Below are 19,543 nucleotides of genomic sequence, written 5' to 3'. Positions count from 1 at the left end.
TGCCTTACATTTAGTAAAATGACAAATGATCAGAAAATTCTGAATTAGTTCTATTCCTATTCCCCATCCCCACTGCAGAGAAGGCAAGGGGAGGGAACAAGGAGCACCCAGGTCAGCCCCATTGCTGCTTTCAGTCCGAGGACTCGGGCTGTGCTGCTCAGAGTCATTCAGGCAGCTGAACATGAATTTCAGCCAGAAAGCAGTTATCTAATTGACATATTCTTGCACTGTAGCGTTAATGAGTTCCACCTCCCGGAGGAGCCGACCAAGCCCTGCATTCTCATCGGGGCGGGCACGGGGATCGCTCCCTTCAGGAGCTTCTGGCTGCAGCGCCTCTATGAGCAGGAGCACAGAGGTAGGTGCGGGCCCGGGGACAGCGCGGTGCTGCAGCCACGGGCTGTGCCGCCAGCCCCGAGCCCAGCCGGTACCGACAGCCCCGGGCCCGCGGGCGCTGCACGGTACAGCTGATCCAACTCCGGAGCCGTGCCGCCAGCCCCAGCCCCAGCCGGTACCGACAGCCCCGGGCCCGCGGGCACTGCACAGTACAGCCCCTGCCCCAGCCGGTACCGACAGCCCCCGGCCCGCGGGCACGGCACAGTACAGCTGATCCAACTCCGGAGCCGTGCCGCCAGCCCCAGCCCCGAGCTCAGCCGGTACCGACAGCCCCGGGCCCGCGGGCACGGCACAGTACGGCTGATCCACCCGCGGAGCCGTGCCCCTGGGCAGGAGCGTTCGGTCACCGGGGCACGGCCGTGTGCCAGCGCCCGTCAGTGACTGCCCCGCGCCCCAGCCACTGTCCCTGCTGCTTTCAGGCCTCAAAGGAGGGGACATGACCTTACTGTTCGGCTGCCGGCAGCCAGACCTGGATCACATCTACCGAGAGGAGACTGAGGAGATGAAGAAGAAGGGAGTCCTGACAGACATCTACACGGCTTACTCCAGACTGCCTGGCCAGGAGAAGGTAAGGCTGCTTCCTCTCTTCTTTTAGGGTTAACTCCTCCAGAATCATCCCTCAAGTTAACGTCTGGTTCATTCTTAAAAAAATGTTAGCGTTTTGCTTCAGTGTATTGTGAGCAGGTTTGAGCTCCTTCAAATGAAGGAGCATCTCCCTGTGCACTCCAGCACAAGCAAGCTGTGCTATAAATTGCGTTTATAGTTATAAATATAACTCCTCACTGCCATAGAGAGGCATGTCCACTGCAAACAGCTTTTGAAACTAGAACTGGAATATTTTCAGAAACCTTGTATTTTGCAGGATTTGATTAGCCCATGAGTTAGGAATGAGTTGGCTCTGGCCATCTGTCCTCATTTCAATAGCACAGTGACCATGGAGATTAATTTTGCATAGAAGAATCTTGACTGGAGAAAAAAACAGCACAAAAGTACCCTCTTTTTAGCTCTCCTGGCAGTTAGGAGACTTTGGCAGACAGAAGAGTTTTTGTCTGCTCAACCTTGATCAAGAGACAGGCCCAGCTTCCAATTCTGGGGCTTGTAAAGGGCAGCCTGAGGACGTTTTTCACTCTTGGTGCGGTGCAGGAACAGACGGGGCACTCAGAGCCTTGGTGCACAGACCCGCACTAAGGACTCCGAGCAGCATTTCCGAGCCCCGGCGTGCCGACGGGTTTGTGTCCCCAGGTGTACGTCCAGGACATCCTGCAGAGGCAGCTGGAGGCCCGCGTGTGCGAGGCGCTGCAGGAGCGGCAGGGCCACGTCTACGTGTGCGGGGACGTGCGCATGGCGCGGGACGTGGCGGCGGCGCTGCGGGCGCTGCTGGCGCGGGGGCTGCGCCTCAGCCCGCAGCAGGCGGAACAGTACCTCCAGCAGCTCAAGGTAACTGCTCACAGGCCGTCCCTCCGGCGGGTGGGCACGGGGCTGCGCTGCCGGGCTCGGCTGCGGTGTGCACACACAGGGACAGAGCTCGGAGGGACAGCCCTGGTCCCCCCGGGACTGCGGGCACGGCTTGGCTCCCTCGGGGTGAGAGAGGGACTCTGCTGCACAGCTTGGCTCACTCGGGGTGACAGAGGGACCCTGCTGCCCTCCCGGGACTGCGGGCACAGCTTCTGCTCCCTCAGGGTGACAGAGGGACCCTGCTGCCCTCCCGGGACTGCCAGCACAGCCAGCTTCTGCTCCCTCAGGGTGACAGAGGGACCCTGCTGCCCTCCCGGGACTGCGGGCACAGCTTCTGCTCCCTCAGGGTGACAGAGGGACCCTGCTGCACAGCTTGGCTCACTCGGGGTGACAGAGGGACTCTGCTGCCCTCCCTGGACTGCCAGCACAGCTTCTGCTCCCTCAGGGTGACAGAGCGACCCTGCTGCTCTGCTCACGGCGGGTCCTGGGATCAGCCTTGCAGGGTGTTGGGAGCATCAGGGGCTTGAGGCTTTATTTTACCAACAGGGGAACGGTGAATTCAGCAGTTCTGTGGGCCCATCCCTAGGAACCCAGTGCCTGGGGCTGCTGCTTTTTGGGACCCTCTGGTTATCAGAACTTGCCCTGGTGCATTTGTACCTGGGATTCAGGGACCTCCCTTTTGTTACTGGCAGTAACAAAAGTCTGCAATCACAGAACCAGTGATAGAAATGCAAAAGGCCTTTTGGTTGTTGAACCGATGGACGAGGAGCAGCTGGCAGCATGTCATTCATCTCCTGGGTGTCCTTTCTTTTTGCAGAGCCAAAAGCGATACCATGAAGATGTATTTGGGGCTGTGTTCCCACAGGAAGTCAAAAGAGCTTTGCAACCCACCAGCTGAAGACCAAATCCACTTGTGTTTTAGACAATACTTGCACATTTGTTGTTATTTTCAAAAAACAAAGAGTCAAATCCTCCTTCTTATACTTGTTCAATCATGCATGTGTATAGGATTGTAGGATTTGGCTCTTAAGCCTCAGCCTTAATTAAGTAAAATATTAAAATTAACTTTTCTTGCTATTTATTCTGATACGCTTTCAATACATTATCCTAATAGTGAAAGTGCAAATTATTTTTTTAATACCATCTATGCTAGTATAAATCTGGTGGGTTTTGTACATACAAGGAAAACGTTGAGTTTTGTACTAAGTTAACTAGAGCTGAAATCTTTTTTTTTTAAATGTACTGTTTATCTTTGTGACCTTATTTATATCAGGTTGGTTTACTTGCATATTATCTTCACCTGAAAGTAAGTGAATGGATGGTTTTGTTGCTGGGAGTATCTGGCCACGTGCCTGGATCTGGGGCAGTGTTTGCAAATGAGATAATAATGTGCTGGTCCCCAAGTGGCAACACCTGCTGCATCCACCTCAGATGTTTCTGCTCAGCAGGTAGCTGTGAATTCTGCTTTGTGGGACTCCTGTACATGAACCTCAGCTGTTGTTGTTGTAAGAGAGCCCATAGAAGGAAGATTCCAAAAATTCCAAAGCACTTTGTACATTTGAATTCTATGCTCTGGTTTACTTGATTTGTTTGTAATAAAATCTGCCTTTTTACTGAGACCAAGTATATCAGTGTGGATAAAGTGGACAAAGTGTGGATCAGTGAACCTCTTCTTGCTCTTGGCTCCAGGCTGCAAAGGCAGAGGTAACTAAGTGAGCTCTCAGGGTGGGTTTGGGCTCCAGCCAGTGCTCCTCCCTGAGCTAAGGGCATCTCCAGGAGTTCCAACCTGTGTATGATCAGTTTTGCATTTTTGTTACTGCCAGGCAAATGTGAGTTTGCACCGGGGAGAGAGACTGGCTTGAAACTGTCCTCATTGTATTTGGACCTGGGCTTTTCTGGGCCTGGCAGTTATATCAGAACTAGTTCCTTCTCTGACATTTTCAGGGCTATGTGAGCAAATTAAAAAAGCTTAAGGTGAAATTTTCCTGTCATCCCTTGTCTCCAGGAGCTGGAATCTAATGAAGGCAGAGTTGAGGCTCAAAAATCAGCAGTGCCATGTGTGAACAGCATGCTTCAGGACAGCCTTGGCCACAGGACCTGGAACTGGGCTGGGTTACTGCGGTGGTTGTGCACCTCACTGGGTTGGGACGGGGCTGGGAGTTAGAGATTAACACTTTCTGAAGCAATTAGTGCTTGTTTAATTGACACTTCAACCAAATTTATCTGGCTTTGGGAAATCAGCATCCAGAACAGGTTGTGTGCCAGGGCACTGAGGTGCAGACAGACCTTGCTCCGAGCCTGGTTCTGGAGCTGGTGTTGGGTGCTGTGAAAGGCCCAGAGCAGGGCTGAGCTGGGGCAGCTGGGCGAGTCCTGGGCTGGCATCACAGAGCACTGCTGGCTGCCCTGAGTGCATTCCTGAGCTTTGGGGAGCACTCTGACACTGGGGGGCACTTGGAGCCTCATTCTCATAACCTTGTTAACTGAAGGACAAGGAGCAGAACGTGTGGACAGAGTCCATGAGAGCAGGGAGGTGACAGGAGCTGGGGCTCTGCATCAGGGAACTGCAGGAAACCTGCGGGCGTTGGGACAGGCACAGGGATGAGGGACATTGGGCTGGTGAGGGGCCACCTGGGGCTCGTTAGGGGCCACCTGGGGCTCGTTAGGGGCCACCTGGGGCTCGTTAGGGGGCACCTGGGGCTCGTTAGGGGGCACCTGGGGTTCATTAGGGCCACCTGGGGCTCGTTAGGGACAGTTAAGGGCTGTGGGACACGAGCGGGTGGGCAGACAGGACTCGTGTGGGGCTGCTGTGCAGGATGGCTGAGCTCTGGGCCCTGGAGACAGCAAGGCCAGGTAAGAGAAAGGCTTTTTCTTCTCCTTGGTGTTTTGGTAATACTGTGTGATACTGTTTATGTGCTGAGGGGTCCTGCCTGCCCCAGTAACCCCCTGGGAGCCAGGGCTGGAGCTGCTGCCTTGTCTGGGGGCAGGCTGAGCCCTGAGGATGGGCCCAGATGTGATGTGTCCAGCTTTTCTGGATCCTGCTCCAGTCAGTTCGTTTGTAGCCTGAGCTGTGCTTTGTGAGTTGTTATTTGGTGTCTCCTTTGAGGGAACCCTCATTTCTGTGGCTGCTCTGGGGTGTTTTGCTGTGGAGCAGCCAGCTGGGCTGGTGCAGTGTTCCTGGTGTGGGGGGTTAAATGCTGTTGGGTGTTGCAGTGCAGCTGGCTGGGGCTGGAAATGCTCCCTTTGTGCTGGGATTGTCTCCCTTGGGATGTGTGAGCTCCCTGCTCCTGTTGGCTGCGGCTCTCCCGGGGCAGAGGGACCCCGCTGGGTGCCCGGGGCAGTTGTGGGGTACAGCTGTGAGCAGGGAACCACCAGACTGCTCCACTCACAGCTGGGCCAGAGCCTTCGTGCTTGGAGTGTGTGTGGCTCCTCTGCCCTTCAGCTGTAACTGAGAATTAAATTTGTTATTTCCTCTTCATGAAAGACAACAAAGCTAAACTTACCTTAAGCTTTTTATTATTTGTGTGAGAGATGTAGAGAAGGTGGATGAGATGTAAAACTGCTTTTATGGTGCCCTGGCAGGATGGCACCAAGCTGCTGGCAGCAGCAGAACCTTCCTGGGATTAATTAACAGCCGGTAATGGCCCTTGCCCTGTGGTGAGCAGGGTCTGCCCACTCCGGAGGTGGGAGGTGGTGGCTGGACCTTGTGCAAAGGATGAAGGTGCCTGGGGGTCCCAGAGCAGCCTCAAGGGCTGCTTTTGGGAGGGAAGCAGCTTCTTGAATAGTTTAGTGCTTGGAGAAAACTCCGTGGTGGCTTCATTACCCATTGAGTAATGCGACTCATCATATCCGGGAGGGGAGACTTGGGTAATTGCAGTGGGTTTGTGCAGGGGGAGATCACTCGGTGTCCCTCAGGGGAAGGCAGGAGCTGCTCTGCTGCGGAGTCTCTGGGAATCTGCTCCTCTTCTGCTTCAGCTAAACTCAGTGGGAGGGAAAGGTCAAACCAGCACCCGGGAACGCTTCCTTTGTCCAGACCAAAGATTTATTCACCAAAAAGATTCCTACATATCCAGAATTCCAGTAGCATAGAGTGCACTTTTTTTCTTTTTTTTTTTCTTTTTTTCTTTTTTTTTTTTTTTCTGCTTGCATAAACTAATACAGAAACTGTTGTTAATTCTAACAATTTGTAATTAATTTAATAGCAGTTCTGGAAGACACTCAGTTCATAGAAAATATAAAAAAAATTTGTACTGTACAAAGTTTACATCACATTTGAAAAGAAAACGTGTCCATGTTCACCATGTTACGACCATTTACATTCACTACTGACATGTGGCTCCTGTAGCAGCATTGCACGGCATTGTCACATTGGCAGCTCCTCCGGGACGGGCTGTGGCGGGGCGTGTGACACTGACACGACCCGGGGACTGTCGCTTGGTGCGCGGGCTGTGCCCCAGAGCCCCGGCTGCCCAAAGCACCGCGACCCCGGAGCCGCTGTCACCCTCTCCGAGGGGCAGCGCCCGGCTCAGGCCGGGTTCCCGTGCCAATGCCCCGGGCAGGACAGGCTCTGGACAAGCCCCAGCGCCGGGACAGGAGCGGGGCACAGCCCGGAGTGTCCCACACCTGCCCTGGGCCCGGCGGGACACCTGGGCTCCCAGACGGGCCCTGCCCTGCGCTCAGGACAAAGGGTCACTCTGCGAGGAGCCGGGCCCCTGACCCCACAGAACGTTGGGGTCCCAGCCCCAGCCTCTTTATGCGCCCAAAGACCGAGCGAGGAGCTGCCGCCCTGCACACGGACCGGGGCAAGGGCCAGTCTGCAGCCGGCAGCAGCTCCTGCCCTGGGGCACGAAACCCAGCAGCCTTCCTCTCAAGGGGCAGCACCTTTTCCCTGCTTTGGCTTTGGCTCGTGCTGCTCTTAATTAAGCAGCACTTGGGGGGAAAACAGCTTTTGCTTCGGGCTGCTGACCCACTGCTAGTGAGAGCAGCAGAGCCCGAGGGGGAACGGGATCAGGACAGCACTGCAGTGCCTGGCCACGCCAAACTCATTTCTCTTTTGGATCCGAGACACATTTACCGAGTCTTTGTCAGCACTTGTAAGAGGCTACAACTGATTGCACACAGGCTCTGTGCTCAACAGAACTCAGCGTTTGTGCCACTTAATTCCTCACACAAGGCAGCCAAACCGAGGGCTGGTGCTTTGCCTGCTCAGAGGCTCTGGGAGCTCGCCCCCGAGCCTAGGGTGATGGTGGGGAAAGGGGAGCCCCTGGTAACAGGGCCGTGATTGATTTCCAAGGGGGATGATGGATCTGTCACCTCAGTGTGGTCACTGGCTGCGGCCTCCATAACCTCCACACTGTGCACTGGAGGAAGGGGTGGGTTTGGTTTTAAAATTAACCTCTGAAACAAGTTTGAGCTGTTGGGGTCAGGCAGAAACCTCCAGGCCCAGATATTGCCTTAACAAGATTTCAGTTATTGTTAAAGGAGTTTTTTTCCTCAAAGCAACTGCTGTATTCCTGTGTTTTCTAAAGGACTTACAAGCTCAAACGTGGCCAGCTGTAGGCAGTGGCAGCACTCCGTGTGTGTGTGCAGGGGCTCTGAAGCTCTGTGCATCAAGGCCTTAGTTAATGTATTATTTAGGGACAGCTCCTCCCTTGTCCTGTCTCTCTTGCCTTTCCCTGCACCTGAACTTCAAAGGAAGAATATGGTCTCTGTGCAGAGCTGTGACAAGCCTTGAGTTTATTTTTTAAGGCCAGCAATTCTTAATTCCTCTGGGATTGTATGAGAAGGAACAGGTTTTAGTGTGAGTTCTGTGGAGAAGAGCACTTGAGTCATTAACTGAGGCAGCCCTCGTGGCCAGGCACTCTGTTCTGTTACAGCCAAATCCAGGGTGAGCCAGCAGCCCTGCTGAAACCTGGTGGTCTGGGCAGTCCCAGGGGACTGAGCTGGGCTCTGCCTTGAGGAGAGAAGTGACCTCTGGAAGGCCAGCACCTCGCAGGAGCCACGTCACTGCTGCCACTGCCAGGGGAGAGTGGCTCCTGCTGACCACGGACACAGGGAGGAACCAGAGCAGCTCTTCTCTTTGTCAGTGCTCTTTGAGAATGGCTGTCGTTCAACTTGTTTATTATGCTTAAAAAAATATAGTTCACACAAAAGTATCATGTAAACATTGTTTAAATAACTGCTGGTGCTCAGGCAGGACACGGGGCTGAGCTGATGGTCTTCAGTGGGGCGGCCCCAGCCTCGGCGTGGAGGAGCCAGGGAGGGGTCTGGTGCTGTGTGGGAGCAGGCAGCCAGCATGGTCACAATGACACCGGCTACAGCTTTGGGTTACTCGGCTCCAGGATTCCCAAGCCAAATCTTTCAAAACGCAGGACAACTTTGCTACTGTTAATGCTGCAAAGAGTGGGGAGGGAGAGGAGAAGGGAGGGGGAAACAGTTACTGATGATTCATCTCACAAAGCTACCGCCCTATCAAAGGAGCTGAAAAGAGTTTGGTTCTGCTCTCGCATCACTTCAGATCACCCAAGAGATGCTCGAGTAATTCAGCAGCAAACACGTGCAGTTATTCATGCAAACCTCATCAGGGGGAAGAAGCTGCACAATCTGATTTGCCCAGGGGGGAGGAGCAGGAAGTTTTCCCAGGTCTCTACCACGGGTAGAAGCCTGACACTGGTTTTCAGTGGGAATGGATGTGGGAGCTTGTCCTCAGACAGCAGAAACCCCCTTGGCGTGTGTTCTCCTGCTCCTGTCCTCTCCCCTCCAAAGCAGTGAAAAAAGACCTTTTCTAGAAGGCACATCATGTTTGCTGTGGCAGCTGTGACTCTGCCAAGGCCCTACATTGAGTCTTTCTGCTGGGCAGGATGTGAACAGAAGCAAACTGTAACATTCCCAGCACCAGCTCTGCAGGGAGGAGCTGAAGGGTGCTCTTTGCTTTCCTCCTCTTTTACCTGGCTGACCCACATGGGGCTGCTCTGGACACTGCCCCAGCCACTGCCCCAGCCTGCTTCTCAGGGGGCAAAGCACCATCAGCTGCTCCCAGGGGAGCAAGGACCATCCTTCTTTCCACTCAGCAACTGGCCCTGACAAAACCGACCCCAGCTCCAGTGCTGGCTCTGGCCTGAGCTCAGCTCCTGCTGGTCTGCAGCACAAGTGCTGTGCCAGTGTCCCTGTCACCCTGTCACAGCGCTGCAGCACTAAGGACACAGCCCCAGAGGGGCTCAGGGGCCCGGCAGGAGGCGCAGCAGTGTGTGGGGAGAGCCCCGGGCCCTGCCTGTGTGTGCACCTGGTCAGGCAGAGCAGGTCCCCGCGCCCGTCCCGGGAGGAGTGTCGCTGCCGGGGCGCTCCGGGGCCAGGGGCCCGCTGTTAGCCAGGAACGTCTCGCACACAGGAGTGGTTATTGAAGCTACAGCCCGCACCAAGCGAAAGGCAGAGAGGAGAACTCGGGTAAAGTGTTGATTATGTCCATGGGTTAATTTCGTGGTTTGTTTTTGCGTTTTTAATGGAAGGTGATTGTCCAAGTTGCCGGTTAGGATACGACACATGGAAGCATGCAAGGTGGAGCCCGTTATTGCACCAGTAGCTACAACCTACAAAGAAATATGGGAGGGAAGGGAAAAAGACACCATGAGAGTTAGTTTTCAGTTATTTAAGACAAGCCTTTGAGAACTACACACTGTACAGCTTCGACCAGGCTGCAGCAGGGGTTAGTGCAGTGTGTGAAAGGATCTGGGGGAGGTGGGGGGAGCTCCACTGCTCAGTGCCTGTTCTTTGGGTGAGGCCAGAGTCTGGGGGAGGCTTTCTGCTGTTTAAAGGTGTTGGACATCACTGGAGTGTCAGGGATCCAGTACAAATTGGGGGGGAAATCGCACAGGAGAAGAGGCAAATTTTTCAACTAAAACTCCAAAGCCCCCACACCCAGCAGAGGCCAAACTGCCACAGCAGTTCCTGTGTCAAGGGTTGGGGTGGTTCTGAATATGTGTTGCAGCAAGAAGGTGAAGGATTATAGGAAGGGAAGGGGTGAGTTAAACATCAGAACAAAGAGAAAGTACAAGCAGTTCAGGAGACAAAAGAACATGAGCCAAGGACATGGTGAATGTGCACTGGGCACAGATGTGTCTGTGGCCTCAAACCCCTCCAATCTGAACCACTTCAGAGAGAAACAGTGGCCTGTTCTCGGATCCTTCCCTTCCTCAGGCAGTACCTGCCTTATCATCACAGGGGAAGTTCTGACCACTTTGGGGTCAGTGTGGGCCCTTCCCAGTGCTGTTGTGGATATTCTGACACCAAACAGGGGGATCACTCAGCTCTTGGAGGGAGGTGATTAGGGTGAAGTAGGAAATGAATTGTCTGAGGCCCGTGGCTGAGTCACAGGCTTTCCCAAGAAGGAGAGAAGCAGAAGAGCAATGCTCCCACCCTGTCGGGTCTGAGAGCCCCAGGAAAGCAAATAAAGCTCAGAAATGATCAGTCAGCAAACTGCATGGCATCAGTGTTGTGACCAGCAGCAGGTACTCACTCAGCAGACTTCCAGAAGTGCCCTGGGTGGGAGAGCCGGCGGTTCAGTTTTGGCAGCTTTTCAAGCATTTCCATGAGGACAGTGAAGCTGGGCCTCTCACTGAGCTCAAAGGCCCAGCAGGCTGAGAGGATTTCCTGCAGAGGACAGTTCAGGGGTCAGCTGTGCAGGGCAGAAAACTGTCTGAGCACTGGGATGTGTGTGAGCCCAGGCAGATACTGCTCACAGAGGGCCTGGACACTGAGTCCAAGAGTGTCCTGTGCTGGGGAACAAACTAAGTGTTCACTTCTGCACCAGTTACAGGCACAGGCTTAACGTGGTCTCCCATTCTCATCTGTTCTCTTTTGAGTACAATAAATCTCCTGAAGCAGCCCCTCCCTCCCTGACCACCAGCTGTAGGAGGGACTCACGTTGACCTCCTTGCCCAGGCTGACGGTGGCAAGCACTTGTCTCACTCCCTCGCCGCTGCCGATCTGCCAGATGAGCGCCTCTGCAGGCTGGCTCTTGAAGGGCCACTCCCGGGCCTGCAGCTCGTACCACACGGTCCTGCAAGGCCAACACACAGTCAGGCCTCTGCCTGCTCCTGACAGAGAACGGCCCCGGTGCTGGCGCTGCTCCAGCTGAGCTCTGGCAGGTGCCTGAGGCTGTGCAGCAAACCCCTGCCACCCGAGACTCTTGGAATAGGTGAGGAAAATGTGTCCTCACACATTTTGAGAGAGGATTCCAGATGTGTCCAGCTGGAATCCTGAGTCTGGGTGAAGGGGAGCACTGACTGGAAGGCTCAGGCCAGTAGCCAGTCTCACACAGCAAGCTCTCATGGTACTCCTGGGTGTTCCTTTCTTACCCAAAGGCATAGATATCTGCAGCTTTGGAGAAAGGCAGCTTGTCTTCATCTTTCCCTGGGGCCATCTCACGGACAATCTCAGGGGACAGGTAGCACAACCAGTCATGAGGCAGCTTCAGTTCATTCTCCCTCCTGAGTCCAAGAGAAAGAAGCAGAACTAAAACATTGATGTGGTGGCCATATCTGTGCTACACCTAATGGTTTGGCTTTATTTACTCCAATGTTTTTGCCCATGTTTTGTTTCTAATTTTCTTGCCATGTTAACAAAATGTGTCAGCCTGACTCTCACAGCTCCTTCCTGGGTTTAAGTTCTTGTCTGTTCTGTGTTCTGAGTCTCAATCCAAACTCTCTGGCTGTGCTGCTGCAACTGTAGAAGAACTCTGCTCAAACGGGAAACAAAGCAAGCATGCACAGTGCAAACTAAATCTGCATGAAACCAATGGACACTTCTCGTACGCTGCAGGAAATGTTTTCCTACGTGATCAATTGTCATTGTTGAGGTGGAACCAAGCACTGAAGCCTCCACTTACCTTCCTTCCTGAACCACACCCGAAATTCCAAATAATCCAAAGTCGGTGATCACAACTTTCCCGTTGTCATAGAAGACATTTTTGGATTTCAGATCCTTATGTACAATCCCCTTTGCGTGGAGATACCCCATGCCCTGGGAAACACAGCAGAGATGGAAATGGTTTTGGGTTTTTATTCTTTCCAAGCACACTCTGCCAGCTTCTAACACATTTCCTCTTCTAGCTCCAGTGTCAAGGATCAGCTGTAACTGGGGCCAGGCCCCTGTGGGAGCTGTGCAGGAAGCTGTGGGGAGAGGCTGAGGGAGCAGCTCCCAGTGCAGCTCTGAGCTCTGGCTGAGGCCCTACCCAGTGGCTCCCTTGCCATAATGAGCCCTTACCTTAATGATCTCCTGTGCTATCTGCCTGGTTTTGTTGATGTCCAGGGAGATCTTGGGGTCCCTCACAAAGGAGTGCAGCGTCCTTCCTTTGCAGAAGCTACAGGAAAGGTTTATATATGAGAACAGTGTTAGCTAGCTCTACAATAGGTATCTAGCAGAACTAATAGATCTCTCTCCTCACCTGGTAATGATTGCTAGGTGAGGGGGGTTCATGCAGGCTCCCATGAACAGCACCACGTTCTCATGCCGGGTCTGCCTGTAGTTCATCACCTCCTTCTTGAAGAGCTTGAGGTGATCCTGGTTGTTGCCGTCGATCTCCAGCAGCCTGATGGCCACCTCCCCGTGCCACTTGCCCTTGTAGACCTTTCCCCAGCGGCCCTGGCCGATGGGGTCCCCCAGCTGGATCTGCTCGAAGGGGATGTCCCACTCCTGCAGGTACACGCTGGTCTGGCTGGGCTTGCGGTAGATCATCCCCTGCAGGTGCGGCCGCCGGCTGGGCAAATCCTCCACCTCATCCTCATCGTCCTCGGGCTCTGACTTACTGGCCTCTGGCTCCTCCACCTGCCCACGAGGAGGAGAGGGAAAGGTGTGCTCGGGGTCCCTGGTGGGGGGAGAGCAGCCCAGGGGCTGCTCCAGAGGCCTGGGGGCAAACCAGCCAACCCACCTGCGCTTCCCGTGCGGCTCCGCCCGCGCCCGGCTGCTGGGCAGTGCTGCAAGAGACAGGGAGAACAACCTCTGGGGTCACTGGGGAACGAGGCTGCCATCAGGGAGCAGAAGCAGCCAATACACAACAGATCCCCACAGCTCCAGAAGGTCAGAGAAAAATACTATTCCTGCTCCATGTAAAAGAGAAGGACTCCAAGCTCACTTTGGCAAACAAGGGACAAAGACTTGCAAGTGATTCTTGATAATTAAGTGGCAGGAACTGATTTGGCAGTGGCATGGCTCTGTTATTACACTGTGTTCCAGGAATAGATACTCCCATTCCTGCCCCTGAAACACCTGCAGTGGAGCAGCTGGCAATGCAGGCTGGAAGCTTTTCCATGCCCTGCAATTGGGATGCTGACAGAGCTGTTTGCATGCAGCTCAGTGTGCCTTGCCCTTCAAGTTACAAAACTCCAACTTCTGGTTCATCTGAGCCTTCACACAACCAGAACAAGACATTAAAGGCTTGGACTCCTTACTGTGTCATTTAGAGTTAAGTGCCATATTCAGCTTTATAAAACTGGGAATACCAGCATCATCCTCACTGACTAAAGTTACCCTGGGAATTCTCAGGTGTTAAATCCGGTTTTGGCCATAACACAGCACTTCTGGGCTGACCTGAGGATTACCAGGTAAATGGTGTGCAAATGAAAGGATTTAAAACTCTACTTACTTAGTGTCTGCAGCAGTTTCTGGAAGCTGTGCTGTTTGTGCAGGACTGGGAATTTCTGGGAAAGTAGAAACAGTTATGATACATCTTTTACCCTTCAATCTCCTATAGACTGCAAGTTTTAACATTGCAATAACAACTATTTAGTTCTTATTTAGGAATTACAAGTTCAACCACAGACAAAGTGATTTTACTGATTTAAAACTATGCTCATCTCTCCTATGCCTGCAAGTTGGCTGAGCCCAGTCCTCTTCCATCTCCCCTACCTGTCTGCAAAGTGCTTTGGGCCAGGCACAGAGCCATAAAAGAGAGCCTTTAGAAAGGAAGAACAGGGATGTGGATAGAATCCCACAACAAGAAATCAATGTTCTACAGATAAATATTCAAAGTTCCATCTCATAAATAGTGACATAAATCATGTCACTTCCTCAGATTAAGGGGAGAGAGGCCGGAATACACACTGAGATAAGAGAAAATCTGGATTGTTTTAGACAGGTCTTTTTTAAAGCAGAATGATTGTTGTTGGGCAGCATGCAGAGGTTTACAAACAAGTTATGTTTTGCCAGTAGAAGTTGGTTAGTAGAATTAAAACAATCAACTCACCTGGGAAGATAAACTGTTGTCTATGCTGAAGGTAGTAGGCAGCTTTTTAATTAATTGCAGTTTTGTAAAAAAGGAGCAGCAAAAAAAAAAAATCCAGGAGAAAAAAACAAAACAACACAAACAAATTAGAGGATCATCAGTGAGTGCCTCATGTGCATTCAATGAATTAGTCCCAGGTCACTGCTGGGAGCAGATTAGTGGATTATCAGCCTGCTGGGGGGGATTTCAGCACATGCATTGGGGAGGGCCCTGACAGATGACAGGTATCAAACAGGCAGCACTGCCTCTCAAACAGCCTGGTGGGCAGACACCACACTGGGATCCCCAGTGGCAGGAGCAAAGGGAGAGCCCAGGAATGTGCAAGGCAGGCCCACAGCAGGTGTGATGTGATGTGCTCTCATGCCTCAGCTTTGCAGAGGTGCCCCCACAGAAGATGAAGCTCATGAACCATATGCCTTTTTTTATTTTTTTCAGTGAATCTGAGCAGTTTGTCCCAATGCAAAGTAGCTGCAGTGGAATCCTTACACTGAACTGTCTCTGGTCCGTTTTAGAAGGCTCAAACAGCAACTTGAGTTCACAGGTCAGAAGCTGATGCAAAATTCAGCAGTGCTGAAGGCCAGCTGTAGCAGCTACTGAGCCCCATGTGACTTCAGGTCAAAGGAATTACATTTATTCTCACTGTTTATATCTTTGCCCTTGCCTGAGATTCTTGCCTCTCTCAGCTCTGGTTAAAGCTGCACACTGGGGCTCACAATCCATAGGGCATGAAGGGTGAACTCCTCTCCACCAGTCATGCTTGACAGTGGTTTTAAAATGGATGTTGATTGTGAGTTATATTTTGGAATGGTCTGGAGAAGTAATTCATTCCAGTTGTCATTTCTACAGCCTGCAGCAAGCACCTCCCTCCTGACTGAAAGCCCTGGTGAGCACACATTGCAGGCAGCATGCATTGTACAGCACAAAGGGGAAAGGAGGAGGAAAAAATAGCTTTTTCTTCAGTCCTTTTCCAAAAAGGAAAAGGAGAAACATTCCTCAATAATCTGTTTCCTGCAAAGATATCTTGCTGATGCCCTTTAAAAACTTGTAAGAAAGACATTTTGCTTTTATCGGGTAATAAGATACACTTTTACACCTTGTTTAAGGCACAGCCGTGTATTCAGAGAGCTCCAAGCCCCGATGAACTCTCTCTCCTTGCAGCCCCCAGGCAGGGAGGAGCTCACCTGGGAAGTTGAAGCGCCCGTCCCTCTGGCCCATGGGGGACGGGTTTGGGGGAGGCGTCGCGCTGGGAGGGTTGGAAGACTGGAAAGGTGCTGGAGAGGATGGAGTGGATGAGGTGGTAGAAGAGGGATTACTGCTGGAGTCCAGGTGGTTTATTGCTGGTGGATGCTCCTGCAAGGCAGGGAAAGTCACTTGTGAGAAAAGAATGAAAAGAAGGGAGCAGTTCCCCTCAGTGTCTGCTGGATAACAGATAGAGGGAGGTTGTGCTTTTCTGAGTAAACACCTGGAGTTCTGCACAACCCCTGGTTCACAGGGGGAAAATGTCACAAATCCAAGTGACATTTGCAAAGTGAAAGCTCAAGGAGCCATTTTGGCTCCAGCCTCTCCCTACTGCAGCTCCCCGGGGACTCGGGACATGCTCCAGCCACCTCGTACCTTTTTAGTTAGTGCTTTGGGGAGAGTTCCAAACTGGGGCTCTGTGGGTCTGTCTACTGGATTATTGATATCAGATGGGACAGACTCTGTTCTTCTTATTTTTGTTACTGAAAAACAGGTTGGACAAGGGAGAAAAACAGCTTTAATGAGACTTTTTATTCTTTCCATACCATCAATTACATTGAAATGCCAAGAATCTGTAGAAAATTACTTACTGGGAAGGAAGGATATTCTACAAGCAGGTGCCTCTTTAGTACATTTGTTGTGACATTTTAATCTGAAAGATAACCATTAGATGTTAAATAGCAACTTGTTCGTTCCCAAAAGGAGGAAGCCTACCCTTAATTTGTAATTCTTATGCTAATCTCAGAAGGAGTTCTGGAATGCTCAGCCCCAGAGCAGCAGGCATTTGTATGGAGAATCCTATTATGTGTGTCATTAGGCTAATGAAAGCCACACACATATCTTAGCATCTGATTTCTTTTTAATAGAGTTACTTTCACTGATTCTCAGCCAGCAACAGTGAAGTAGTAAAATCTCAGTGCCCTAGACTAACAAGCCTGAGAGAAGCAAAAATATCCTGGCTGTTGTTTAAGGATCCAGCTCCCACTATGAGATTTGCCCAGGATGAGGTAAGAAGCCTGTGGCAGGGAAACAAATTTGGTTCATTCACATGTCAGGCTGCCAGCTTCAAGTGTAAGTTGTGCCAGAGCATCCCTTTGCCAGGTCAGAAGGACTGAAAAAATGATGCCACTGCTAGAAGTGCATCCCATCAAGAGCCACGAGTGAGTGCAGGCTGTTCTGAAGGAGACCATCCCCGTGTGCTCACCTGCAGTACTTACACTTCACCCCGAACATCATGCTTTTCTGGCACACTTGGCAAATCTGAGATAACCAGGACTTTGTGGAGAACCTAACCGAGACAAGAGGGGGAGAGCTGACATTAGCTGGTGCCCAAGGGAAAATGAACATTTGAATGCAGCTGGATTTGACTGCCATGGGCCCTGCCTGGGCCCTGTCCCTGCTGCTGCTCACCTGTGGGTCACAGCCAGGCCAAAGTCTCGTCGTACCGTCTGGGGGGATCCCTGGGAGAGCTCTGGGGGACAACAAGAGGAGGCTTTAGGGAAGCACTGCTCACACGTGCTCACCACCCTGCACAGAAACCCAGCACCACTGCCCCAGGTCAGCACCTCCAGCCATCAGGTGTCACAGCTTAGACTGCTCTGACCCCTGCGAAGTTGCTCTTGTATTTGTTTCCATATGATTGGATAAATCGTGATGTTTTACATTTAGGGATTACAGAAATCCATCTGATCAGGTCTAAGCCACTCTTAAAGTGGAAAGTCAGGCTTTACTCCTAATTGCTTTACTCCCAATTGGTTTACCACAAATGCCATCACCCAGTTTTCCTGCAGTGTCAGTAGATTTCAGAATATTCTATTTCACTGAAAACTATCTCAGTTTTCTAGACAGGGCAGCATGATCCAGAAAAATACAAACATACATGTGAGTCAACTTAACTTAGCAGTGCAGAAAGGGAGCTCTAAACTTCCAAATTCCAATCCAGGATAGCAGTGGTTAGAGCACATAACTTCCCAAAATCTCTCCAATACTCAGAATTCTGGCAAATTTCCTGAACTATATCTACAGAAATACTGCACATCTGAGGCAAACCCCAATGTGCAAGTGTCAGCACAGCAGCAGGGCTGGCTCAGAGCCAGTCTCCTCACTTGACCATAGATGGCACCACAGTCTTTTTTATCATTAGTCCAGGGGAGCTTCTGAAGGCATCTGTGGTCCTCAGCCTCCTGGGAAAGGCTGCAATGGCCGGGTGCTTTTCCAAGGAGCCAAGCTGCTGGTCTCGTGTGGCCATCCAAACCATCCCAGCACAGCAGTAAAGCTGGCTGTTAACAGTGGGTCAGAGGGCCACATCCTCACTGAAGGGTTCAGATCAATAGCAGCCCCTCTGGGATTGTCTGGGACTCACCAGAGCCCGCAGCAGACTTCAACCCAGCCAACAGCTCTATATGAAGAGAAGCACCAAGATGCTGCATTTCTGTTTGAATTTATTCTAATGCCTTTTTTCATTTATTGCACCGATTATCTCACTCTCCCCAGGGAAATGCTCAGATTTCTGCTGATATTTTCATTTTATAATCTTTCTATTTCTGAAAGTAATTCCTGAGATTTTTGTTTTAAAGGGCATTAGCTGTATGTGCAGAGCTATAATATCCTTATTTGGACTTTCATACTTCTTTTTAAATACTTGGACACTTTCCAAACTGCTCCAATCTTTCTCCATTAGCTTTCAAGGTTACAGGTTGCATTTGGGACACACCTCAGGACAGAACTCCCAGTGGCCCTGGAGAAACCCAGCCCTGCTCCTGCCAGCCATCACCCATATGAACAGACTCCTCAGCACAGAGGGGACACCCCACATTTCCTCAGAAAGCTGCACACTGCTTAACCCCATTGCAGAGACACTGGGCACTGCATAGGCAAAAGCACTAAATGGTTAGATGTGAAATTCCTGTCCCAAGAGGCATCAGTGCCAGCTGTCTGAGGACACAGATAAGCACCCCCTGGCTTTAACCCTTGAAACATCAGCATTCCTTGGCCTTGCTTGTGTCATCTTAGAATATACCAGGTGCAACCAAGTAAAACCCTGCGGTTCTGTGGCAGGCCAAGCTCCTGCTCAGTTAACAGAAGCTCTGGGATGGGAGGGCCTGTGGAGAACCTCCAGAGGCTGCCCAGGGACGGCCACAGGGAGCTGACAAGCACAGGTTCTTCTCTCTCAGCAAGGCACTGCAGACACACCTCTGAGAATCTCTTACCGAACCTAGAAAGAAGAAAAGATGTATTTTTTTAGGCACCGATGTTCCTGTGACAGGTAGAGGCTTTGCTAGAGCAGAACTGCTGGCTGCAGCATGTGCTGTCAGGTTTACAGACACCTCTGGCCTTGCACAGGCTCCCGGGGGTGCTGCACTGTCAATATTCCCCTGCCCACATCGGGCAGCCTCTGCCAGCTCGGGTCTGGGAGGGAACTTACTTTACTGGAGGAACTTCGTCTATCCTGTTGCCCAGCTGGGACTCGTGGGACTTGCTCCTGGTGAGGGCGGGGAAGTTGGGCAGCAGCTGGAACACCTTTCGGCAGGGGGGCGGCGGCGTCCGCGGCGGCTTCAGGCGGTGGCGGCGCCTGGGCTGCGGCGTGGCAGGCGGGGTGACGGTGATGCTGTGCGGGGCCCGGGGCCGGCCGCCGGGCAGCACCAGCGCCTCCAGCAGCGTCTCGGCAGAGGGACACGGGGCCGGCGGCTCGCAGGGCGGCGCGGCGGAGCGCGGCTGCTGCTGGCCGCCCTTGGCCGGGGCGCACGGCGGCCAGGCGGCGTCCGGCGGCCAGCAGGAGCTGTCCCGGCGCTCGGGGACGGCCAGCGGCACGTCGTCCCTCGGCTCCCCTCCTGTGCAAGGGAGCGGCGTTAGTGCTCCGGGGACGGCACTGCTCGGGGCTCCCGGGCAGGGCTCTGCGTGCCCCTTTCACCCGGCAGCATCGCCCCTGAGCCCGGCACGGCCCCGGGCTGGGAACACTGCACAGGGCCTGAGCTGAGCTTTTGAGAGACAGGTACTCGGGTTTTTAAAATGCCATTGCTTTCTAAGAGGTGAATGCCGTGACTCCTGAGCACTGGTTTATACAGTGTGGATGGGAAATATTTGACAGCCTGGGACAAGAAAGATTAGAAAAAAGGAAACATGAGACTGAGCTGTTTGCTGACTTTTTCCATTAACTAATCTTTATGATTTGTAAATGGATGG

The 19,543-nt window shown here is 52.3% G+C and overlaps 2 protein-coding genes across 7 annotated transcripts in view; one reads left to right on the top strand and one right to left on the bottom strand.

The window, feature by feature from the left end:
- The window catches only part of NOS2 (nitric oxide synthase 2), a 30,140-nt gene extending 26,673 nt beyond the window's left edge, over positions 1 to 3,467 (top strand). For all 6 annotated transcript variants that reach the window (XM_066333598.1, XM_066333596.1, XM_066333592.1 and 3 more), the window contains 4 exons: positions 234 to 355; positions 813 to 961; positions 1,636 to 1,830; positions 2,666 to 3,467. In XM_066333598.1, the coding sequence (XP_066189695.1) occupies positions 234 to 355; positions 813 to 961; positions 1,636 to 1,830; positions 2,666 to 2,746 (547 nt within the window). In that variant the 3' untranslated portion in view covers positions 2,747 to 3,467. The remainder of the gene's footprint in view (positions 1 to 233; positions 356 to 812; positions 962 to 1,635; positions 1,831 to 2,665) is intronic.
- A 4,481-nt stretch (positions 3,468 to 7,948) lies between these two features.
- KSR1 (kinase suppressor of ras 1) overlaps positions 7,949 to 19,543 on the bottom strand; it is a 47,137-nt gene continuing 35,542 nt past the window's right edge. The window contains exons 4-20 of the mRNA XM_066333591.1: positions 18,786 to 19,191; positions 18,571 to 18,575; positions 16,772 to 16,832; positions 16,566 to 16,649; positions 15,952 to 16,013; positions 15,737 to 15,843; positions 15,304 to 15,472; positions 14,084 to 14,125; positions 13,484 to 13,538; positions 12,770 to 12,815; positions 12,287 to 12,666; positions 12,106 to 12,202; positions 11,729 to 11,862; positions 11,199 to 11,330; positions 10,765 to 10,900; positions 10,358 to 10,491; positions 7,949 to 8,238 (exon numbers count right to left, since the gene is read on the bottom strand). Coding sequence (XP_066189688.1) covers positions 8,160 to 8,238; positions 10,358 to 10,491; positions 10,765 to 10,900; positions 11,199 to 11,330; positions 11,729 to 11,862; positions 12,106 to 12,202; positions 12,287 to 12,666; positions 12,770 to 12,815; positions 13,484 to 13,538; positions 14,084 to 14,125; positions 15,304 to 15,472; positions 15,737 to 15,843; positions 15,952 to 16,013; positions 16,566 to 16,649; positions 16,772 to 16,832; positions 18,571 to 18,575; positions 18,786 to 19,191 — 2,129 coding nt within the window. The 3' untranslated portion in view covers positions 7,949 to 8,159. The remainder of the gene's footprint in view (positions 8,239 to 10,357; positions 10,492 to 10,764; positions 10,901 to 11,198; positions 11,331 to 11,728; positions 11,863 to 12,105; positions 12,203 to 12,286; positions 12,667 to 12,769; positions 12,816 to 13,483; positions 13,539 to 14,083; positions 14,126 to 15,303; positions 15,473 to 15,736; positions 15,844 to 15,951; positions 16,014 to 16,565; positions 16,650 to 16,771; positions 16,833 to 18,570; positions 18,576 to 18,785; positions 19,192 to 19,543) is intronic.

Source organism: Sylvia atricapilla, chromosome 20, assembly GCF_009819655.1.
Source record: "Sylvia atricapilla isolate bSylAtr1 chromosome 20, bSylAtr1.pri, whole genome shotgun sequence".
NCBI classification, from domain to species: Eukaryota; Metazoa; Chordata; class Aves; order Passeriformes; family Sylviidae; genus Sylvia; species Sylvia atricapilla.
The sequence above is the reverse complement of the archived record's forward strand: the minus strand, read 5'-3'. Positions and strand labels throughout refer to the sequence as shown.